The 18,456-nt window shown below is 41.0% G+C and overlaps 2 protein-coding genes across 2 annotated transcripts; both read right to left on the reverse strand.

Moving 5' to 3' along the window:
* Window positions 1-31: 31 nt before the first annotated feature.
* Window positions 32-8,015, reverse strand: mcm5 (minichromosome maintenance complex component 5). The gene is given in 18 exon segments (XM_042504232.1): window positions 32-286; window positions 1,175-1,302; window positions 2,083-2,221; window positions 2,331-2,463; window positions 2,966-3,078; window positions 3,235-3,411; window positions 4,044-4,109; window positions 4,196-4,341; window positions 4,413-4,485; window positions 4,487-4,535; window positions 4,764-4,935; window positions 5,140-5,309; window positions 5,961-6,116; window positions 6,223-6,395; window positions 6,486-6,614; window positions 6,698-6,783; window positions 6,786-6,823; window positions 7,685-8,015. Coding segments are annotated over 18 exon segments (2,223 nt in total). The 5' UTR covers window positions 7,858-8,015; the 3' UTR covers window positions 32-184.
* Window positions 8,016-9,304: 1,289 nt separating this feature from the next.
* gcat (glycine C-acetyltransferase) lies at window positions 9,305-18,184 on the reverse strand. The gene is made up of 9 exons (XM_042505706.1): window positions 17,912-18,184; window positions 16,436-16,566; window positions 15,534-15,635; window positions 15,299-15,445; window positions 13,974-14,128; window positions 12,733-12,815; window positions 12,394-12,565; window positions 10,548-10,669; window positions 9,305-9,942 (listed from the first exon to the last, which is right to left on the reverse strand). Exons 1-9 carry the CDS (start codon window positions 18,129-18,131, stop codon window positions 9,791-9,793), a joined length of 1,284 nt encoding a protein of 427 aa, XP_042361640.1. The 5' UTR covers window positions 18,132-18,184; the 3' UTR covers window positions 9,305-9,790.
* Window positions 18,185-18,456: the final 272 nt, after the last annotated feature.

An 18,456-nucleotide genomic window follows, 5' to 3' on the forward strand; every position in this document is an offset into this window, starting at 1 on the left:
AGACATTTTTCATTTTTTAGGATACATCTATCTGGCCTTCGCCGCCATAAAATCCAAACTGAACAGTTTCCACCAGGACTGAGATCAGCAATGATTCTCAGATGCAGAGCAGCAAAAACAGGCAGACTTAAACTATTTACATTTTCATGAACATGATAATTAACAGGTATGAGTGCAGTTTGCTCTATTTGACTCTGTAGAGGACTTTCCTCTGCATGCGGTGCTGCAGCTCGCCCCTCCTCAGCATCAGGTGGAGGACTTTGTAGATGGCGTGCTCCGGATATTTCTGTAAGATAAGACGACGATACTTTATTTTCACAGGAATTTGTCTCACATCTGCAAGCTCTCAACAATCAACAATCGCACAAAAGACAATAAAAACACATCTGTAAGTCTGTAAAGTGGAACAAACAGGAAAATACAAAGAGAACGCTCTCAGAACTAAAATTAATATCGTCTCACCATTAAAATATTGTTATACTTGTGTATGAATATATATAGCTGTTTATTTTCCTTTTTTAAATAATATAAGGCTTTCTGAAATGTATTTTGTTAACTTGTTTGATATGCTGAACTTATTTTTTGTTTTTCAAAGTAGTTTTCTGTACATGTGTGTAAGATATTCTACTTTCACACCGAAACCCAAATTAAAATAGACGGAAAAACACAAATTACAGTTAATATTGTCTCTGTTAGGTCTTCATTTTCTATAAGCTGCTTTTAGGTTGTACAAATAACTCCGCCTTGGCTCGCAGGGTGAAACTTCAGTAAACATCGCCACCGAGGACGCCTGTAAACAAACGAGCTGCGTTTTCTCTGAAGAAAAAGCACTAAAACGTCTGTGGTTTTCAAACTTTTTCAATGAGCCCTTCTCTCTTTTTTTTTTGTTTTTTAATGTATAATTTTCAGTGTCATCTCTCTAAATTCAGACTTTTTGCAGACCCATGAATGCAGCACAGGTGAAGGCTTCACGGGGTTTTTTTTGTCCGAAATAGCAGTATGTGGAGTTTGAGTCGCGGTCGGAAAATCGACCTGCTGATTCAGTCAGAGCGCGCGGTGCAGTGTAAAACCGAACATTCGTTTATTCGGCGCTCCGAATAAACGTCCAGCTCCGGGAACAGAGAGCGAAATGAGCGCGTGGGGGGACGCGTCTCTCTGGTCTCCTCAGACCGACCTGTTTGGTGAAGTCCTGGACGATGCTGTGCTCCGACACCTGGGAGCCGATAGCAAAACGTCTCTTCAGCTGCTTCTCGACCCGAGAGATCATCTCCTGGTCCTCCTGAGAGGTGAAGCCCTCGACTCCTGCGGACCAAATGTGGTCAGAAAGACGTTAGAAAACATAAAAACTTAAAGCTTAACTGTGTTAAACATGATGTCACCCCACAGCCCTGTTCACGAGCTCACTGGCCCTCATCGAAACCGTTTTACATACAACTGAATCAGCGTTTAACCCTTCGAAACCTGGGCAGAGTGGCTTTATTTCTGCCAAAAACACCCAAACAAAAATGACTGAAAAATCAGCAAGAAATTGGTAAAAAGTTACAAGAAAATTACCTAGAATTGGCACAAAAAAGAATAAAGGTTTAAGACAAAAAATAAGAAATGACCTGAAAAAAGTGCTAAAATATATGTATATATATTTTTTTAAGTTTATTATTATTATTTGAATTTATTTTTATTTTTATTACCCAATTTTAAGTATAGAATTATAATAATAAAAATATAAATTTTCTTTATATTTTTCCTTAAATATTTAATATTCTTTCTTTTTATAAAGACAATCTTCAGATCATTTTATTGTTACTTTTTCCTATTTTTTTGGAAATTTGCAGGACATCTCGTGCCAAGTTACTGATTGCTTTTTTCTCATGTTTTTGAAAGAAATTGACCCTCTTTGCTCACATTCAGAGGCTACAGTGCTGCGTCGTCTCTCAGCGGAGCCTGGCTCAGTTAAAACTTTCAGATCTTTACATATTTGTTTTTTGTCTTAACTCTCTGTGTACTTTTACAGCCAGACGTTTGCATGCTCATGTGACAAAATAAACCCGTCACGGCCTCACAAACACCGCGCGGCACACAGACCTGAGAGGCTGCCGGACAGCGCGGCGTCCAGCGTGGACACCTGGAAGAGTCTGAGAGCCTCGTCCACCTCCTCCTCTCCGGCGACGGCCTGCAGCTTCATCTTCGCCAGCGACTCTGCGATTCGCACCACCGCCTCCAGCTGCTGCGGGAGCACAAACAGAAACCGTCATTTCAGAGCTCTGAGGGGTCAGAAGCTGGGGTCAAAGGTCACGTGTTCATCACAGACGTGGAAAAATGAAGGTATGGACGTGCCTGACGGTGATGGGGATGGAGGGCCGTTTGTCGCTCTCTCTCTCGTGCTCTCTGGCGCCGCTCCTCATCAGCACGTATCTGTTTTTCAGCTTCTCTGCAGCCGCAGCAGAGAGACGAGGGCCGCACTTCCTGCAGGAAACATTCACACCCAATCACGTTAACCGGACCAGAATCAGTGCACACGGTCGCTTTATCAAGGAAACTCAATATACTCAGTACATATGTAGGCATGTTTACATGTGTACATGCAGTAATACTAGTTCAAATGTTTAGTTATTTAAATTGAAATAATCAAATTCCCCTTTGTAATCACATAATTCAATTTATAGATTTATTATTATATATTTATGTATATTTTAATTTGTAACATTATCACTATTGTAAGTTTTCTCAATTATTTTTTGTTTAATTAATTAAATAAAATAAAAACTAAAATAAATGTATATATTAATATTAAATTCATTTTAACTATTGTCACTATTACCAGCAGATTATATTTTTGATATGATAAATGTTTGTTATTATTATTATTTAAAAATAACTATTACTTTATTATTTATTATTATTTTCATATTTTCTTTTTTTTTTTTAATGATTTTTGTTCAAAAAGAAAAAAATAGACAGGACTCACACTCTGGAATAGGCGATGTACTTCTTGAAGGTGGCGAGCGGGATCTCGCCCTCGACTCCCTCCGTTTGCGTCTGAGCGCTCAGGTGAACGTTCATCACGTGACGGGCCAGCGTCTACACACACACACACACACACACACACACACACACACACACACACACACACACACACACACACACACACACACACACACACTCAATATTAATGCTCACGCTGATTTCAAAGTTTTAAAAAATCAGAACTGTCCCTTTAAAGCAGCCGCGTCTCACCATGTCTCTCTGCTGGTCGTGCTGATCTTTGATGATGAAGATCATGTCAAAGCGGGACAGGATGGTGGGCATGAAGTCGATGTTGTCCTCGCCCTTCGTGTCGTCCCAGCGGCCGAACACGGAGTTGGCGGCGGCCAGCACGGAGCAGCGAGAGTTGAGCGTGGTGGTGATGCCGGCCTGAGGACGAGACGGATTCAGTTTGTCCTGTCAACAACTCTGTTTGAATTTTCCGAATATTTAGGAAAAGGAGCTTCAGCGCTTCCTTCATAACAGACATATGTGAAGCATCCTTTACCAAAGGAAAGGAGCTAATTCTGTCCCACAATTCCTTGCAACAGCAACATTTAATTGGCCGCTATTTGAGGAATCAGCCATTTTATTACGTTAAGAAATCCACCGTCTGCATGAGCCCAAAAAACTCGAAAACACGTGAACGTGAAGCCGTTTACTGAGCTGAGTGCTGCTGCTTCAGCTTTTCAGAAACACGGGCTTAAATCAGACGATAAACTCTCCAAAATATCGATTTGTTATCGCCTCTTATGTTATATTTTATCTGTACGTCTACAATTACAAAAAAAATGAATAATTAAACTATTCGGTGGATAAAAACCCAAAAAGTTAGAAAGTGCTTTTAGTAATCCATCATCTGAACACTGTAGTTCGATCACAGCAGACCAAAATCAATAACCTCATGAACTCTCCGTCGCGTCTTTCGTTGACCTTGTGACGTTTTCCGTCAGTGTTTCGGAAAAGTGTTTAGACTTTTTGACCGTGGCCTGTGTTTAACGCAGAGATCGAGCGGCGAATACCTTGGCGATGGAGATGGTCTGCTGCTCCATGGCTTCGTGGATCGCCACTCTGTCGTCTTCTCTCATCTGAACGACAGAAAGCAGTTTTTTCTTTAATCCTGCGACACGAAGTTAAACGTCAAACATCCCGCTGCTCACGATCGTTTTCTCACCTTGTCAAACTCATCGATGCACACGACTCCGCCGTCGGCCAGCACCATGGCTCCGCCCTCCATGATGAAGCCGCGGGTGTTGGGGTCCCTGAGCACGGAGGCGGTCAGACCGGCGGCGCTGCTGCCTTTACCCGACGTATAAAAACCTGGAGACACACGAAGACTCTGCGTCAGACGCTGCATTTACGCCTGCGGAGCGGCTTTTATTCAGCAGAGCGGATAAATACCCCGATCGGCGAGCACCTCTCCACAAACTTGAGCAGCTGAGACTTGGCGGTTCCGGGATCTCCCCAGCATCAGCAGGTTGATGTCGCCTCGACGCGTCAGACCGTCAGGCAGCCTGGAGGGACGAGGACGCAAACTTTACTCAACACGTGAGGAGGAAACAGACTTTTTTAAAAAAATCATTTTATGTTTTTGCTCGCTCGTATCGGCCTTTTAACTGTACTTTATTGATCATACGTGTTTTTATTTCTTGATACCGTGATTCTGAATCTCACCTGCACATTCGGCTTCTATTTTTTGGTTTTTTAACTGTGCAGGATAAAGAAAAATACGGCAGCCTCACCTCTTCCTGGAGCCTCCGAACAGCAGACAGGTGATGGCCTTCTTCAGGTCGTCGCTGCCGTAGATGGACGGAGCGACGGAGCGAGCCAGAGACGCGTAGACGTTGGGAGTGGCGGCGAGCGCTCTGAGCTCCTCCTCTTCCTGTGGAGACACGGACCCGGTAGCTCCACGACCTGCAAGACAAAAAAAAAAGGCGTTTTTCTTCTTCGTCCCTCACACCGAGCACGGAAAACTCCGTCCTGACCCGTACACTGAATTTTGAAAAAATATTGTTTTTTGAATAAATTTGAATAAAGCGATTTGTCGGATTGAATCTAAAAAATCTACTAATAACTTTTCAGAGCAGCTCGGGTTTAGATGCAGAGATTCGTGTTTACCGGCGCCTTCTGTGTCCATCTGGATGCCGACCACGCGCAGGTAAGATGCTCGGATTCCCACGCCGGCGCTCTTCTCTTTGCCTTTGGCCTTCGCAGCCGCCATCTTCTTGATGGAGTAGATTCCCATGATGGTCACTCTGTTTCCGGGGACCACGCGGTCACACAGGTACCTGAGAGCAGGGAGAGTGAGCTTCATATTTCTGATTATGTGAGAAAACTAACAGATTTAAACCTTTGAAACCTTCAGTGACGTCACGATTCTCCTGCTGCTTTCAGTATTTAAACCTCTGACCTTCAAGCAAACTGGTTTCTTTATAAAATATTGGGAAAAAGTCCATAAACAACTTGTACAAGCACCCAATGTTCAATAAAAGAAAAAAAATCTCAAAATTATATAAAAATAAAACTAGATTTGAAAGATTTATTTTATAAAAGGAGAAAAATATATATTAAAAAAATCTGTGGGAAATATATATTTATAATTACCATAATTATAAATTATGTTATAGAATAATTACAATTATTTAAAGCACCTTTTCATTCTCTTTGTTAGACCCTTTTCCTTTCTTTTATTTATTTTTACTAATTTTCAGGTAATTTTCTTGCTGCATTTCTTGTTCTTATTTTGACAGAATTATAATAATTTTAAAGCACTTTTTTCATGCCATTTTTGCTGATTTCTTTTATTTATTACTACATTTCTGATGATTTTCTTATTACATTTCTTGATTTTCGTGTTACAGAATTGTTACAATTCTAAGCACTTTTTCCAGGTTTTTTCTTTAATTTAATTTTTAACTTTTTCTAAAGTTTTTCCTCACCGGTCGCAGTAGAGCTGCAGGTGACGGGGCATCTCTCCATGAGGCACGGCGTCTGGAGACTCCTGCAGGCGGAGAGTCTGGAAGTCGACACAGACGCAGCGGTCCGGGATGATGAAGTACGGGTCCACGGGACACTTCACTCTGCCGGGATTGTCACTGAGAAAAGAGAAAAGTTGTTGGAAAATATCTGCATCTGAAGGTTTGAAATGTTTCCACACGTCGGTCGCCTCCCCGCGTCTCTGATGCAGGTGCGGACACTCACCTGCTGCACTTGCGCGGCAGCGCGTAACCCTGCAGGCCCGGAGGCAGGGGGATGTTGGGGACGACGTTGCGGCAGCCGCGACACTGCAGACACACCTTGGTGGCCTTCGCCTTCACCGCGGTGGCGGAGATGATGATGCCGTGCACCTTCACCAGACGAGACACCTGCTCCGACTACGAGAGGCGAGGACACCACAACACGTGACCGAAAGCTCTGCGAGAAGTACGGAAAAACGGGGCGCGCAGACGAGTGTGCGTGGGTACCTTGAGGCCGCGGATAGACGCGTGATGTGCGTCGCTCTTCAGCGTGACCTGGATGTCCTGGATCGTCTCCTCCCCTGCAGGACGAGGACGAGTCACCTCATCCGCCACCTCCTTCGCAGCCTCCTCCAGCTGTAACAAACGCCAAACAGTCAGAGCAGAGAAATCATGGCAGCTGAGCTTTTTTAAAACTTTTATTTCAGTTCCGGACTGACCAGAGGCAGGTTCTCAGACGGCAGCTTGTAGAGACAGTCGGACAGATCCTCGTCAAAACTGGCGAGATCCTCCATCTCCACCTCCACCAGAACTCCCCCAGGGTGTAGTGTCTCTTCAGGTCATCTCTGAATAAACAAAAAAAAAAAAAAAAAAATTAAAAATACAGGACGAGCGAAAGAGCAGCAGGTACGAAGTCAAAAAGTCACCTCAAATTCACTGACATGAGTAAAAATATTAGTTTGAAATGTGTGTGTACAGTGTCACTGTCAGCAGGAAGTCACACATTTAAAAAGAAAGCAGCACTACAAAAAAAATAAACAAACTGAAACATTAAAGCAAAATAAAGTAAACATAGAATAAAATATAGACACATTACAACAAAAAACATTACCCTTAAAGAATTATTACTGAAAAAAAAAATATTACCATAAAAAGGGGAAAAAATATCACGAAAAAAACTTTATCAAAAAAAAGGAACATGACCCAAAAAAATAAACCTAAGTGGAATATTACCACAAAAATAAACTACTACAAAAAGAGAAATATCAACAAGAAAAATTACCTCATAAATATATACATAGATACAAATTAAAAAAAAAAAGATTTCTTGATTTATTATTATTATTCATTTCTTGAATGAATAATAATAATAAATCAAGAAATCTTTTTTTTTCGGTGGCTTCATTTTCAGCCCCAGAAGTTGCTCCTTGTTGTAGTCTAAACATATCAGGCTCCAGAAACACTGGGTCCTACATTTCCCATGATGCAACTCATCAAACCCATGCTTCATTTAACATCCATTACATTTTAACTACAACTTTGAATTACACGTTTGTTTTTTAAGTTTTTAATTGGCAAACCTAATTTTAGATGACATCATCTGGTTATTATTCCTTTCAGACTTCATAAATAACTAATCAGAGCATCAGCAGACTTTATCAGGTAGGTCTACACTTTCATTAATTATTATTTTATTATGAACTGACCTGTATTTGTATGTGAATCCGGTCCGGTCGGTGCCCACTCTGAACTGCCGGAGGAACTCCCGGAACCGTTTCTTGATCTGGACCCTCTTCTGTCCCCCTTCGTCCCCGCCGGGTCCCTCTCCTCCTCCAAAGCTGTCGCTGTAATAAACTCCCGGGTCGTCAAATCCAGACATCCTGCGGCGGCTCTGCGGTCAAACTGGAGCTGAAAGTGAAGATTTAAGTTTTACTTTAAAGTAAAACACAAAAGATGAAAACTGCCGAGGAGACAAAAGCTGCTCAGAGTTTCTGTTCCGCGGCAAAAACTGAACTCCTTCCCGTCAGTTTCCCGCGAGTCGCCTCTAACCCCGCCCCTCTGCGGTCATCTGATTGGCTGTGAGCTGACAACGCCTTCTTCTATTGGCCAGAGTGCCTCGGTGGGGGCGTGGTCCAGATTGAAAGGTGGGGCTTGTGAGCTCTGGTGGCGCGAAAAAGACAACAGGAGGAGGAAGCATGTGGAGCATCAGAAACAACGTGCCACAAAAAAGCATTAAAAGACAAATTAAAGTGCAAAAACTTAGGTTTTTACAAACATTAATAAATGCAACGCTGTTTTTTAAGGAGCGCTGTTTCTTGACAGGATTTGCATTTGTGTTGAGGATAGTGACAGTTCATAATGCATAACTAGGTCACTTCAGATTCAGGTTTATTCAGTAGTTTTTCACTTCACTTCAAGGGATTTTCTTTGGTTTTTGATGCATAGAAACATAAAATGAAGATATAAAAAGGAGATAAAAAAGGGAGTAGGCCTATTGCAAGTTTTTTTTGTTTAGATTTTATGTGTAAATGAGACATGAACTACTCAAATATGCTCTTTTTGTATAAACTTTAAAAACAGTCATCTGAACTAAAATAAACGTGTATTTTGGACATTTTCTTTCTACTAAAGAGGACATATTATGAAAGCAAAATAGTCCCAAATCTCAAAGTGTTTCGGCCAGCAGTTTCTCCTCTTCCGATATGGAAAATACTATTTGGATAATAATTTTTGTCTTGAAAAAAATAAAAAGAAAAAAGAACTGCTATGATATTTTTATGACATCTCCTCCATTCAAAAATACAGAATTTATGAATGTTTTTTTAAATAAAAAATGTAACTACTGGACACAAGATGTCCCCGTCTTTACAGAAAAGTCTATTAATATTGTTAATGTGCACTTAAGTTTTCATGTCACGCTTAAGCAGAAGTTACTTAAACTGTCTCATAACTTTGTTGTGATGTCACAAATCATGCACGCACATGAAGAAGTTGAACTGAAGCTGCGTCCCAAATTGCATACTTGTTTTTTATTTTCCTCCAGTACTGCAGGTGTCCTCAAAAAGTACATAATGTTGCACGCATGCACACATTTGAGACATACTACTTTCCCAAACCAATGCATCCTAAACTTGGACCCTCTTGATTATAGATCTGTTGTCGTTTGTAGTGCAATATTTGAAGTAAAAAGAAAAAGTGTGCAATTTGGAACATAACATATGTTTAAGGTGAGTGAGGGAAAAATGTTTCCTCCTTCCTCCTGCACACACGTCCTTCTGCACAATGAAGTTCAAACATCCCAGTGAAGTAATAATACAAAAAACACATTTTTGAGTAAAGGCAGACTTTAATATTTAAGTTTTCTTCATCCAAAATGTACAAATCTGCTGCTGCGTCTCTTGAGGGAAAAGGCGAGTCGGCTCCTTCTGAGGAGAAGATGTGTTGAGAAACAGCATCTGACCTTGGACTGCTTAAACATCGTTAAAGCTCGTCAAAGTTCATAAATGCTTTTCCTCTGAGTAGAAAGCATCAACAAAGCGCCGCGGTTCTTCCAGTGGTTCGGCAGGATGAGCTGAAAGCTGATTGTAATAAATGCAGCCCTTTTTTCTTAAAATACAAACACCTGCACACGTCAGCAAAAGAGCTCTATGAAGCCGAGCAATCACAAAAATAACACGGACCTCCGTTGATCTACAAACGTAACTAATATTTCCATCAACACCGTTCATGAGTCTTCAGTAACAAGCAGCACAATCTGCAGGAGCGAGCGCGTCGTACTTCAGTATTAACTCTGGCAGCTGAGTTGATCAGATTCAGGAGACGACTCCGTGTTTTCTGCCCGTCTGGATGAAAGCGTCGACGCAGCGGTCGATGTCTTCGTCTGTGTGGGCGGCTGAAATCTGAACGCGGATTCTGGCTTTGCCCTTTGGTACGACGGGGTAGGAGAATCCGATCACGTAGATCCCTGTGGAGGGAAGAGACGAGTTATTAAAGAGCCTCAAACGTTCACTGTCAACATGGTCCGTTTACCACTGCACGGTTTTACTTATCTTTTCTTCTGCCCTGATCCTGCTTATCATCATTTATATTATTAATGTTCTGTCTTTTCTGCCTTTTTTGTTACCGTATTTTTTAAACTTTTGTGACTTACTTTTGTTTGCCTTAATTCTTGTCGGCATTATTGACTACCTTCAATTATTTTATTAACTTTAGGGTTTACAGCCTCGGCTTTACTTTGTAAACTGTTTTAAAGGTGCAATATAAATAAAACTATTATTATTATTATTATATGCGCTTTACCACAGCGTTGTTGCACTCAGAGACCTTCAGTCGGCGCCAAAGCGCACAGAACCGAATTGTTACATAATGTGACTTTAAAGCATGTAAACATGTTCTCATTAAATCTTTAAATATAAGTATGAACCTGAAAATTAGCACAGTGGGTTCCCTTTAATTTAATGTAGCGTAGAGCTGAATGAAAAGGACCCGGTGTAAACAGGGCCACGTTTATGATGCATTTCTAAATGAAACCGGGTCAGATGTTCTCAGCTCAGGATCCGGTCGACTCACCGAGCTTCAGCATGTCGTCGGACATCACGGAGGCCAGCCGCGCGTCGCCCAGCATCACGGGACAGATGGGATGAGCGGAGCCGGCGATGGTGAAGCCGGCCTCCGTCATCTTGTTCCTGAACCTGAACGCACAGCAGAGAAAAATTAATATTATGTTCACAATTAGAGGAGTGCAGCACTGTGAGCGTGAATGCACCAAACACATCAGGTTCTTTCTTTTTGTGTGTCAGAGTAAAAGTAAATAGTTCACAATTTGGAACAGCTACGCTGGAAGTCACAGAATTTGGCCTTTTTTTTATAATTTTCTTTTTATTGGTTTATGTGAATGTAAAAAAAAAAATCCAAAAAACAAATGAACATGAAGACCTTTAAATCACATAAAAAGATAAAATAAATAACGAGATTTTGAAAAAAGAAAGAAATTAAAAAATAAATAAATAAAATTGAATGAATGAATAAATAGTTGGGAAAAATAAAAAAAAGGGGGGCGGGGAACCAACAGTCTCCCTGATTTTAATAAAAAATTTTCTGGGTGTTTTTTTTTTCAGAAAAAAGAGAGATTGCAAAATGCTTCGAGATGAGGCGTTCAGTCTATTTCCTGTAACAATTAGGGTGTAGCTCACAGTTACATAATGCGGCCTGCAGGCAGCATGTGGGCGTTACTCAACACGGTTAAGAAACAAGACGTGAGACACAATTTTTTTCCTTCATATCGAGATTAACCCTGCTGCCAGCACAAATATTAGCTCAGCTCAGGAACAACACAGAGACGTTTCCACAGCTCCTTCTCCTGGCTGCTGCTGCTGCTGCTTTATTTCCATGAACACGTATGCTGTGCAATAATATGTGTACATTTAAAAAAGACAACGATTATATATTTTGCCAGATGGCATTGTGATAGCTCTAACTAGTGCTGCATAATTAATAGAACACTAATCTTGATCACAATTTTGGCTTCCCCCAATTAACCCTTCAAGGTCCGCTTTAATATCACACACACAAAATGCAATTTTAAAAATCAAGCTTTAAGAAATGATTAAAATTTTATATTATTTTCTACTTTCATTTAGTTTATTTTTTTAACCGACATCATTCCTAATCATAAAATATCAAATATTCATTCATTTTCAGAATTTTAACCCTTTTAAATGCTTTTTTCCCAAAATGCCACTAGGGTTTTAGATGAAAAAAAAACTCCCAAAATGAATTATTTTCTATATACAACATGCTAAGTAGCTTGATTATGTCAATGATTACTAACAACACTGATTGTGGCAGTGCACCTCATGTAAATAGCATGTATTTTCTCCATATGCCAAACATGGTAAAAATGACCTCATCAGGTGGAAAATAGTCAAAATGACAAATTCAGAGTCAAAAGCCCAGAATGACACCCAGAAATAATACAAGTCCTGTTTTTCTGCTCTGATGGCTGTGGGATCAAAAATGTCAGTTTGAATGGGTTTCAATGGAGCATTTTTTGACCTTAACAGTCTGAATGTAACTATTTAGTTTCCACAGTGTATTTTAGTCTTATTGCAGCAGCTGAGCTGGGAATCAAATATTAAACAAAAAAACGCAGTCTTGCCAAAAGTTATGCCATATGCATGAACACAGCCAAAATGATCAGAAAATGAAAAATGAAAAGCTTGTAAAACGTGCCAAACAATCCTTAAGAGTTAAATCAGCATGACTGACTGCAAATATTAACGTTCAAAGTGCTGCGCTCGCCTCACAGAAAATGCAGATGCATAACAAGTCAAGCACGGCCGTGTCAGCTGTAACACCACAGCGTGTGCACCCTGCAGCGTCAGCCTGCGACAAACCTCCCCCCAAACAAACGCACCTCATAGTTTTGGCCGTCATGCTCTGTGAGATCTCATTGGATGCCAGCAGCAGCTCCACAGCGCGGGTGGCACAGCCCACCACAGGAGGGGGGAGGGAGTTGGAGAACAGGTACGGCCGCGAGCGCTGCCTCAGCAGGTCGATGAGAGGTTTAGGGCCGACTGTGTAGCCACCTGAAGGAAAAAAACATTAAGACAGGGAAAGCCTGTTCTCACAATCACAACTTTTTTGGAAAAGAGTTAGATGAGAAGATAAATTCACTCTCAGACAATGAAAGTGGTATTTATCTTCTCATCTAACGCTCTGCCAGAAACTGTATATCCTCAAAGTCAGATCTTACCAGCAGCTCCTCCCAGTGCTTTTCCCAGTGTGGAGTTTACAATGTGAACTCTGTCCATCACTCCCAGCAGCTCGTCTGTTCCTCTGAAAATCACAGAGTATCACCATTACTTTAACTCCTCATCATGGACGCTTCACACACACCTTCCCCCAGACAGTCACCGATTCAGTATCTGACCAAATGTCTGCACTTCTGTTCCTGAGATACGATGTTGAGGAATGGACATAAAAGTGTTTTTTTACTGTATGAATTCTTGATATAAGGGCTGATCACACCAAGACGCATCGGTAGAAAAGTGTTGCAAAACCATTGTTTCACTATGGTACAGCGTGCCTGTTTAAATATTTTCATCTTTAGGCGCAGAGTCGCACCCCTTGTCAATATCACTTTTGGCCATGCGCATGCAGCTGCGCTCGACAGCAATTTCAGCTGATTTTCCAGATGTGCTTCCAGGGAGTTTTTGGGGGGTCCCCCTCTGGGACGAATAAAGTGTTTTGAATTGAATTGAACCGAATTAAATTGGCCTCTTCTGGCCAAAAACAGTTTTTCTGAAGTTACATCGACCACGAGATTCTCAACAGTTCATCATTGAGTCTAAGTGAACGTTTGTGCCAAATTTGAAAGAATTCCCTCAAGGTGTTGTTGATATATTGTGTTCACAATAACGAGACAGACAAGGTCACAGTGACCTCTGACATTTGGCCACCAAAATCTCATCAGTTCATCGTCATGTACAAGTGAACGTTTGTGCCAAATCTGAAGAAACTGCTTCAGGATGTTAATGAGATAATGCATTTACAATAATGGAACAACTGTGACCTTTGATCACCAAAATATAATGAGTTCATGATCAAGTCCAAATGATGTTTGTGCCAAAATTGAGTAGAGTCCCTCAAGGCTTTCTTGCATTCATGAGAATGAGACTGGCGCAGGTCACAGTGACCTTAACTTTTGACTTATGAACACATAAGAAATCAGTTCATTATTAAGTCCAAGTGGACGTTTGTGCCAAATTTGAAGAAATTCACCCAAAGTGTTCTTGACATATTGTGTCCACGAGAATAAAACCGATGGACAAACAACACCCCCCAAAAAATGCCTCCAAGTTGTTGCAATATTACTTGACAGAAGACAATTTACATGTTTTGCCAACAACTTGCGATAAATAAAACACAAATTTGAGAACAAAAAACTAAAAAAATAAATGCATCTTTTTGCATTTTCATCAGGATGTGACGCACCTCCCTCGGGGCCCCAGGAAGCCGGTGGCGTGACATTCATCTATAAACACCATGGCTCCGTACTGTTCAGCCAGGTCACAGATTCCTGGCAAAGGGGCCACGTCTCCGTCCATAGAGAAGACGCCGTCCGTCACCACCAGGCGCATTCGAGACGACTGAGGAGACAAAAACAGATCATCAGTGGAGCACACGCGGTCTAATTAATGGCAGAAAGGATTTTTATTAACTGGACAAACTTGTTTTTAACTGTGCATATGACAAAAAAATGGCTTGACTTGGCCTGACATTACTTGAATATTTGGAAATATCCTGTTTGCGTAACTATGGATCGCCCTTGGTTGCATCATGACAGTAGAGAGGAGAAAGGGTCAGTTCCTCCAAAATTACCGAACAAAACCTTTTCTGGTAGCTTATAGTTATATCTCATCATCGTTTGCTCTGCCTCAAATACAACTGACTGTTCGTCGGATCACGCCGATAACAGCAGGCGGGTTTCCATTTGCATAAAACTTAAAACGATATTTCCGAAATGTTGATAAAACACAATTTGGAGATGACTGCGTTTCCACTAAGTGATGTTCAGCAACTTCTCCTCTAACAATAAAAATCCAAGAAGCACGTCAAAGGATGTTCAAAACATCAGCAGATTTATTTCTGTTACAGCCAGCCGTCATTATTTCCAATCGTAGGCGTGTTACGCGAGCGATGATGGAAAGGCAAGCCTCTTATACGTGGGAGCGACCATGTATGAGGGATTTCTGGGAGCAGATAGTCCACGATTTCACAGAGGAGTTGTGGATTCAAAACTTCCGGATGATCCGCTCAACTTTTTACACTTTTACAGTGCAGCTAGTGGAAATAGCATGTATTTTATCCATATGCCAAATACGGCATTAAAAAACAAATAAAAGACGTCATCAGGTGGAAAAAATAAAAAAGACAAATTCCAAGGCAAAAGCGCAGAATGACACCCAGCAACAGTACAAGTCATGTTTTTCTGCTTCGATGGCTGTGGGATCAAAAATGTCAGTTTGAATGGGTTTTAATGGAGCATTTTTTGCACTTAACAGTTTTGTTTCCACGGTGTATTTTACACTTATTTTAGGAGCTGAGCTGGAAATTTCAAGATTAAACAAAAATACACAATCTTGCTAAATTTTACACCATATGCATGATCACAGCCAAAATTAACAAAAAACCGAAGAATGAAAAGTGCGTAAAATGCGCCAAACTGTCCCTAAGGGTGAAAAACACTGTGATGATGTTTCTGTGTGAAAAGCTGCTCTTCTCATCCTCCTGCAGCTCAGATAAAAGTCCTCACACACCTGAGCCTCTTTGAGCTTGTTCTCCAGATCACTCAGGTCCATGTGTTTGTAGCGCAGCCTCTTTGCTCGACACAGACGGATCCCGTCGATGATGGAGGCGTGGTTTAACTCATCAGACAGCACCGCGTCATCCGGACCCAGCAGAACCTGCAGCCAGAGTAATGCAACGCCTTTTTGACCATAACTGAGGAGTCATTTCTGCTCTTTGAATCAGTGGAGTGTAAACATGACAAACCTCAAACAGTCCAGCGTTTGCATCAAAACAGCTGGCGTAGAGGATGCAGTCCTCCCGCTCATGAAACTCTGCGAGCTTCTGCTCCAAGTTTTTGTGTAGATCCTGTAAACAGACGGTGAACTCAGTGACCTGCAGGAGATTTCACTGCAGTATAGCTGCGTTAGTGCTGGCCGATATGGAAAAAAGTCTTATCACGATAATTGTTTTCATATCAGACGATACTGATATATATCACGTATGCATCAAATCACTATCTCTGTCGAGCTTAAAGGTTCCTTTTTAATCCGAAGTGAGATATGAGGATATCATAAGGTTAATTTTGGTTTAAATATTTATTTTCAGTCAAACACTGAACATGACAAATATACCGTAGAACAGACATCACCAACTGGAGGACCTATTCTACAAAAATTCACAGAGGTCCAGTTACTAAAATGTCAGCTGATTTTATCTGCCGATACTGGCCTCTCACAGATAAAGTATACTTATATACATTCTCTTTCTGTGCACTGATGTTATTCTTGCCGATGTTTGATAATCAAATTTGAGGGATTAATAAATTGTGTAGATAGATAGATACAAAGATAGAATGAATATCGGCTGATATATCATATATATCAGGACTATGTAACTCCCCAATATCAGTATTGGCATCAGCCCTAAAAAAATAGCAAATACTTAAATATATATTGATTTTTTGGTGTGTAAAATACGTTTTGCTCTGCAGCAGTACATTACTTATCTCCCATGTTGGTACTCCTGTCTGCTTCTCCAAACTGAGAGCATGCTGACCATCATCTACTGTGTGTCAATAACTTCGGTAAAACCTCATAAAACCACACTTTAAAAACTATAAATGATCTCTTCAATGTGCATATAGAGATGTGATTTATCCATCGTACTTGTGTGCCACAGATGAACCTGACAGAGCTCAGTCCGGCTCCGTACGACTTCAGAGCATCGATCCCGGCCTGCACCACCTCTGGGTGGCTCGACAGTCCGAGGTAGTTGTTGGCACAGAAATTCAATATGGCTGGGAAAGAGAGGACATGAAACCAAAGGTAAAACGGTCGCTGCAAATCAACACCAACCAAGCAATACGCATTAGGCCTCTTTTTTTGCTCGTTTGTTTGTTTTGCATAAAGGCCAATGAAACCAACATATGAGAACAAAGACAGAGAAAACAAAGCCTGCGACCTGCAAACCAGAGGAATCGAACAGTCGCTGAGGGGTCATGGCCTGAAGCCTGAGAGCCATTCACAAATCAGCAGAGTCAAATTTTGGCAAAGGTTCATCCTGAAGTGTAAACACTGACAGAACAGCAAACAGCGGAGAGACCGACGGCTGCAGTTTGCACCTTTAAATTTAGCACAAACTGTGTTTCTTTTGTCCTCGAAACCCATGTTTATGTAATAAAATGTTAAAGTTGATGAATTTGTGGACGGTTTACCGGAAGTCAGGGACTGTTCGTTATTTATGAGAGAGGAGGGGACGGTGCAAAAGAGGGGGAATAAAATAAATTAATAAATAAAGAAAGAAGAACAAAATAGAAGAAAAATCACCAAAAATTGCATGAAAACATGCCTCGAAGGTAAAATAATTACAACATACAACCATTAAATGATGTATGCCCCTCCTCTACGCCAAAATAAAAACAGAAGTCCCTCCCCAGTGCTTCATAAATGATCTGACAGCCCTCCGTTTGCACCACTCTCTCCTCTCTCATAAATAACCAACAGTCCCTAATCGCTGCAAAACACAACATTTGCAAGTTTCTGTGTCCTTTAGTCAGTGTGAGTCAAGTTTAACATCATGATAAGAACTTGCCAACTGAAAAAGAACTAGCAAGTATGTTTTTATCACTAGATAGTTAATAATTTACTTATTAAAAAATAAACAAGCAAACAGGCAAAAAAGGAAAGAAAAAAAAACCCCAAACCCTCAAAATTATTTTAAATAATGACAAAAAAACACCCCCAATGCCTCAAATTTCAAATAAAAAAAACTGCACAAAAAAAGAAAAGAAACACCCAGAAAACCTCAAAATGATATATATAAGTGAAGAAAACTAGCAATACACTGATTGATTAAATCAACGAATCGGTGCAGAAGCTCTTCTATAAACTGTTTGATCGGTGAATTTGTTTTTTTCGACTCTTGTTATGTTTTGGTGCAAAAATCTTAATTTGAAAAAGTAACTTATGCGTTCAGATAAATGTAGTCAAGTAAAAAACTACAGTATTTCCCTAAAGAAAATACTCAAGTACATGTACCTCAGAATTACTACTTAAGTAGCCAATGAGTAAATATACTTGTTTGGGTGTAACCACTGGTTTAGAGACAGTAATGTCCCGGTTCTGCTCGACAGCAGCACTGACCGCTCCGGCTGCCGTCCACGTTGATCTGCGGTCCCTGCTTCGACGTGATGATCCTCTCCGCTTTCCACGTCCCCGCCGCGCGGATCCCGTCCAGCTCGCTCTCCAGCACCGCTCTGGCTTCAGCCACGGCGGCGTAGCTTCGGCTCAGAGCCGCGGCCGACGACCGGAGGACTCCCCGGGCCGGTTTCAACAAACTCCGGGTGACTTTTCCGAGCGACATGACGGTTTGTTCCTGCGAGAGTCTCAGGTGTCAAACAGAAAGACAAACCGCTATGTACGGCCGAGGGGCTGCGTCATCACGCAACAAGGGTGGGCGTATGCGCGATGGACCAATCAGAGGGCAGAGCACTTACGCGTTGGCTTATTTTGTCCAATCAGATTTCAGGGAGTTTTAAGGATCCACTGGTTGAAAATGTTTGCCCAACGTGAGCTGTTACAATGTTTCACTTCCTCTCACTGTTTTTCTGATACCAAAAAAACTGTACTTTAATTTAATTTGATTTAATTTAATTTAATTTAGTTTAATTTAATTTAATTAAAAAAAA

The sequence above is a fragment of the Plectropomus leopardus genome, chromosome 17 (genome assembly GCF_008729295.1).
Source record: "Plectropomus leopardus isolate mb chromosome 17, YSFRI_Pleo_2.0, whole genome shotgun sequence".
Taxonomy (NCBI): domain Eukaryota; kingdom Metazoa; phylum Chordata; class Actinopteri; order Perciformes; family Serranidae; genus Plectropomus; species Plectropomus leopardus.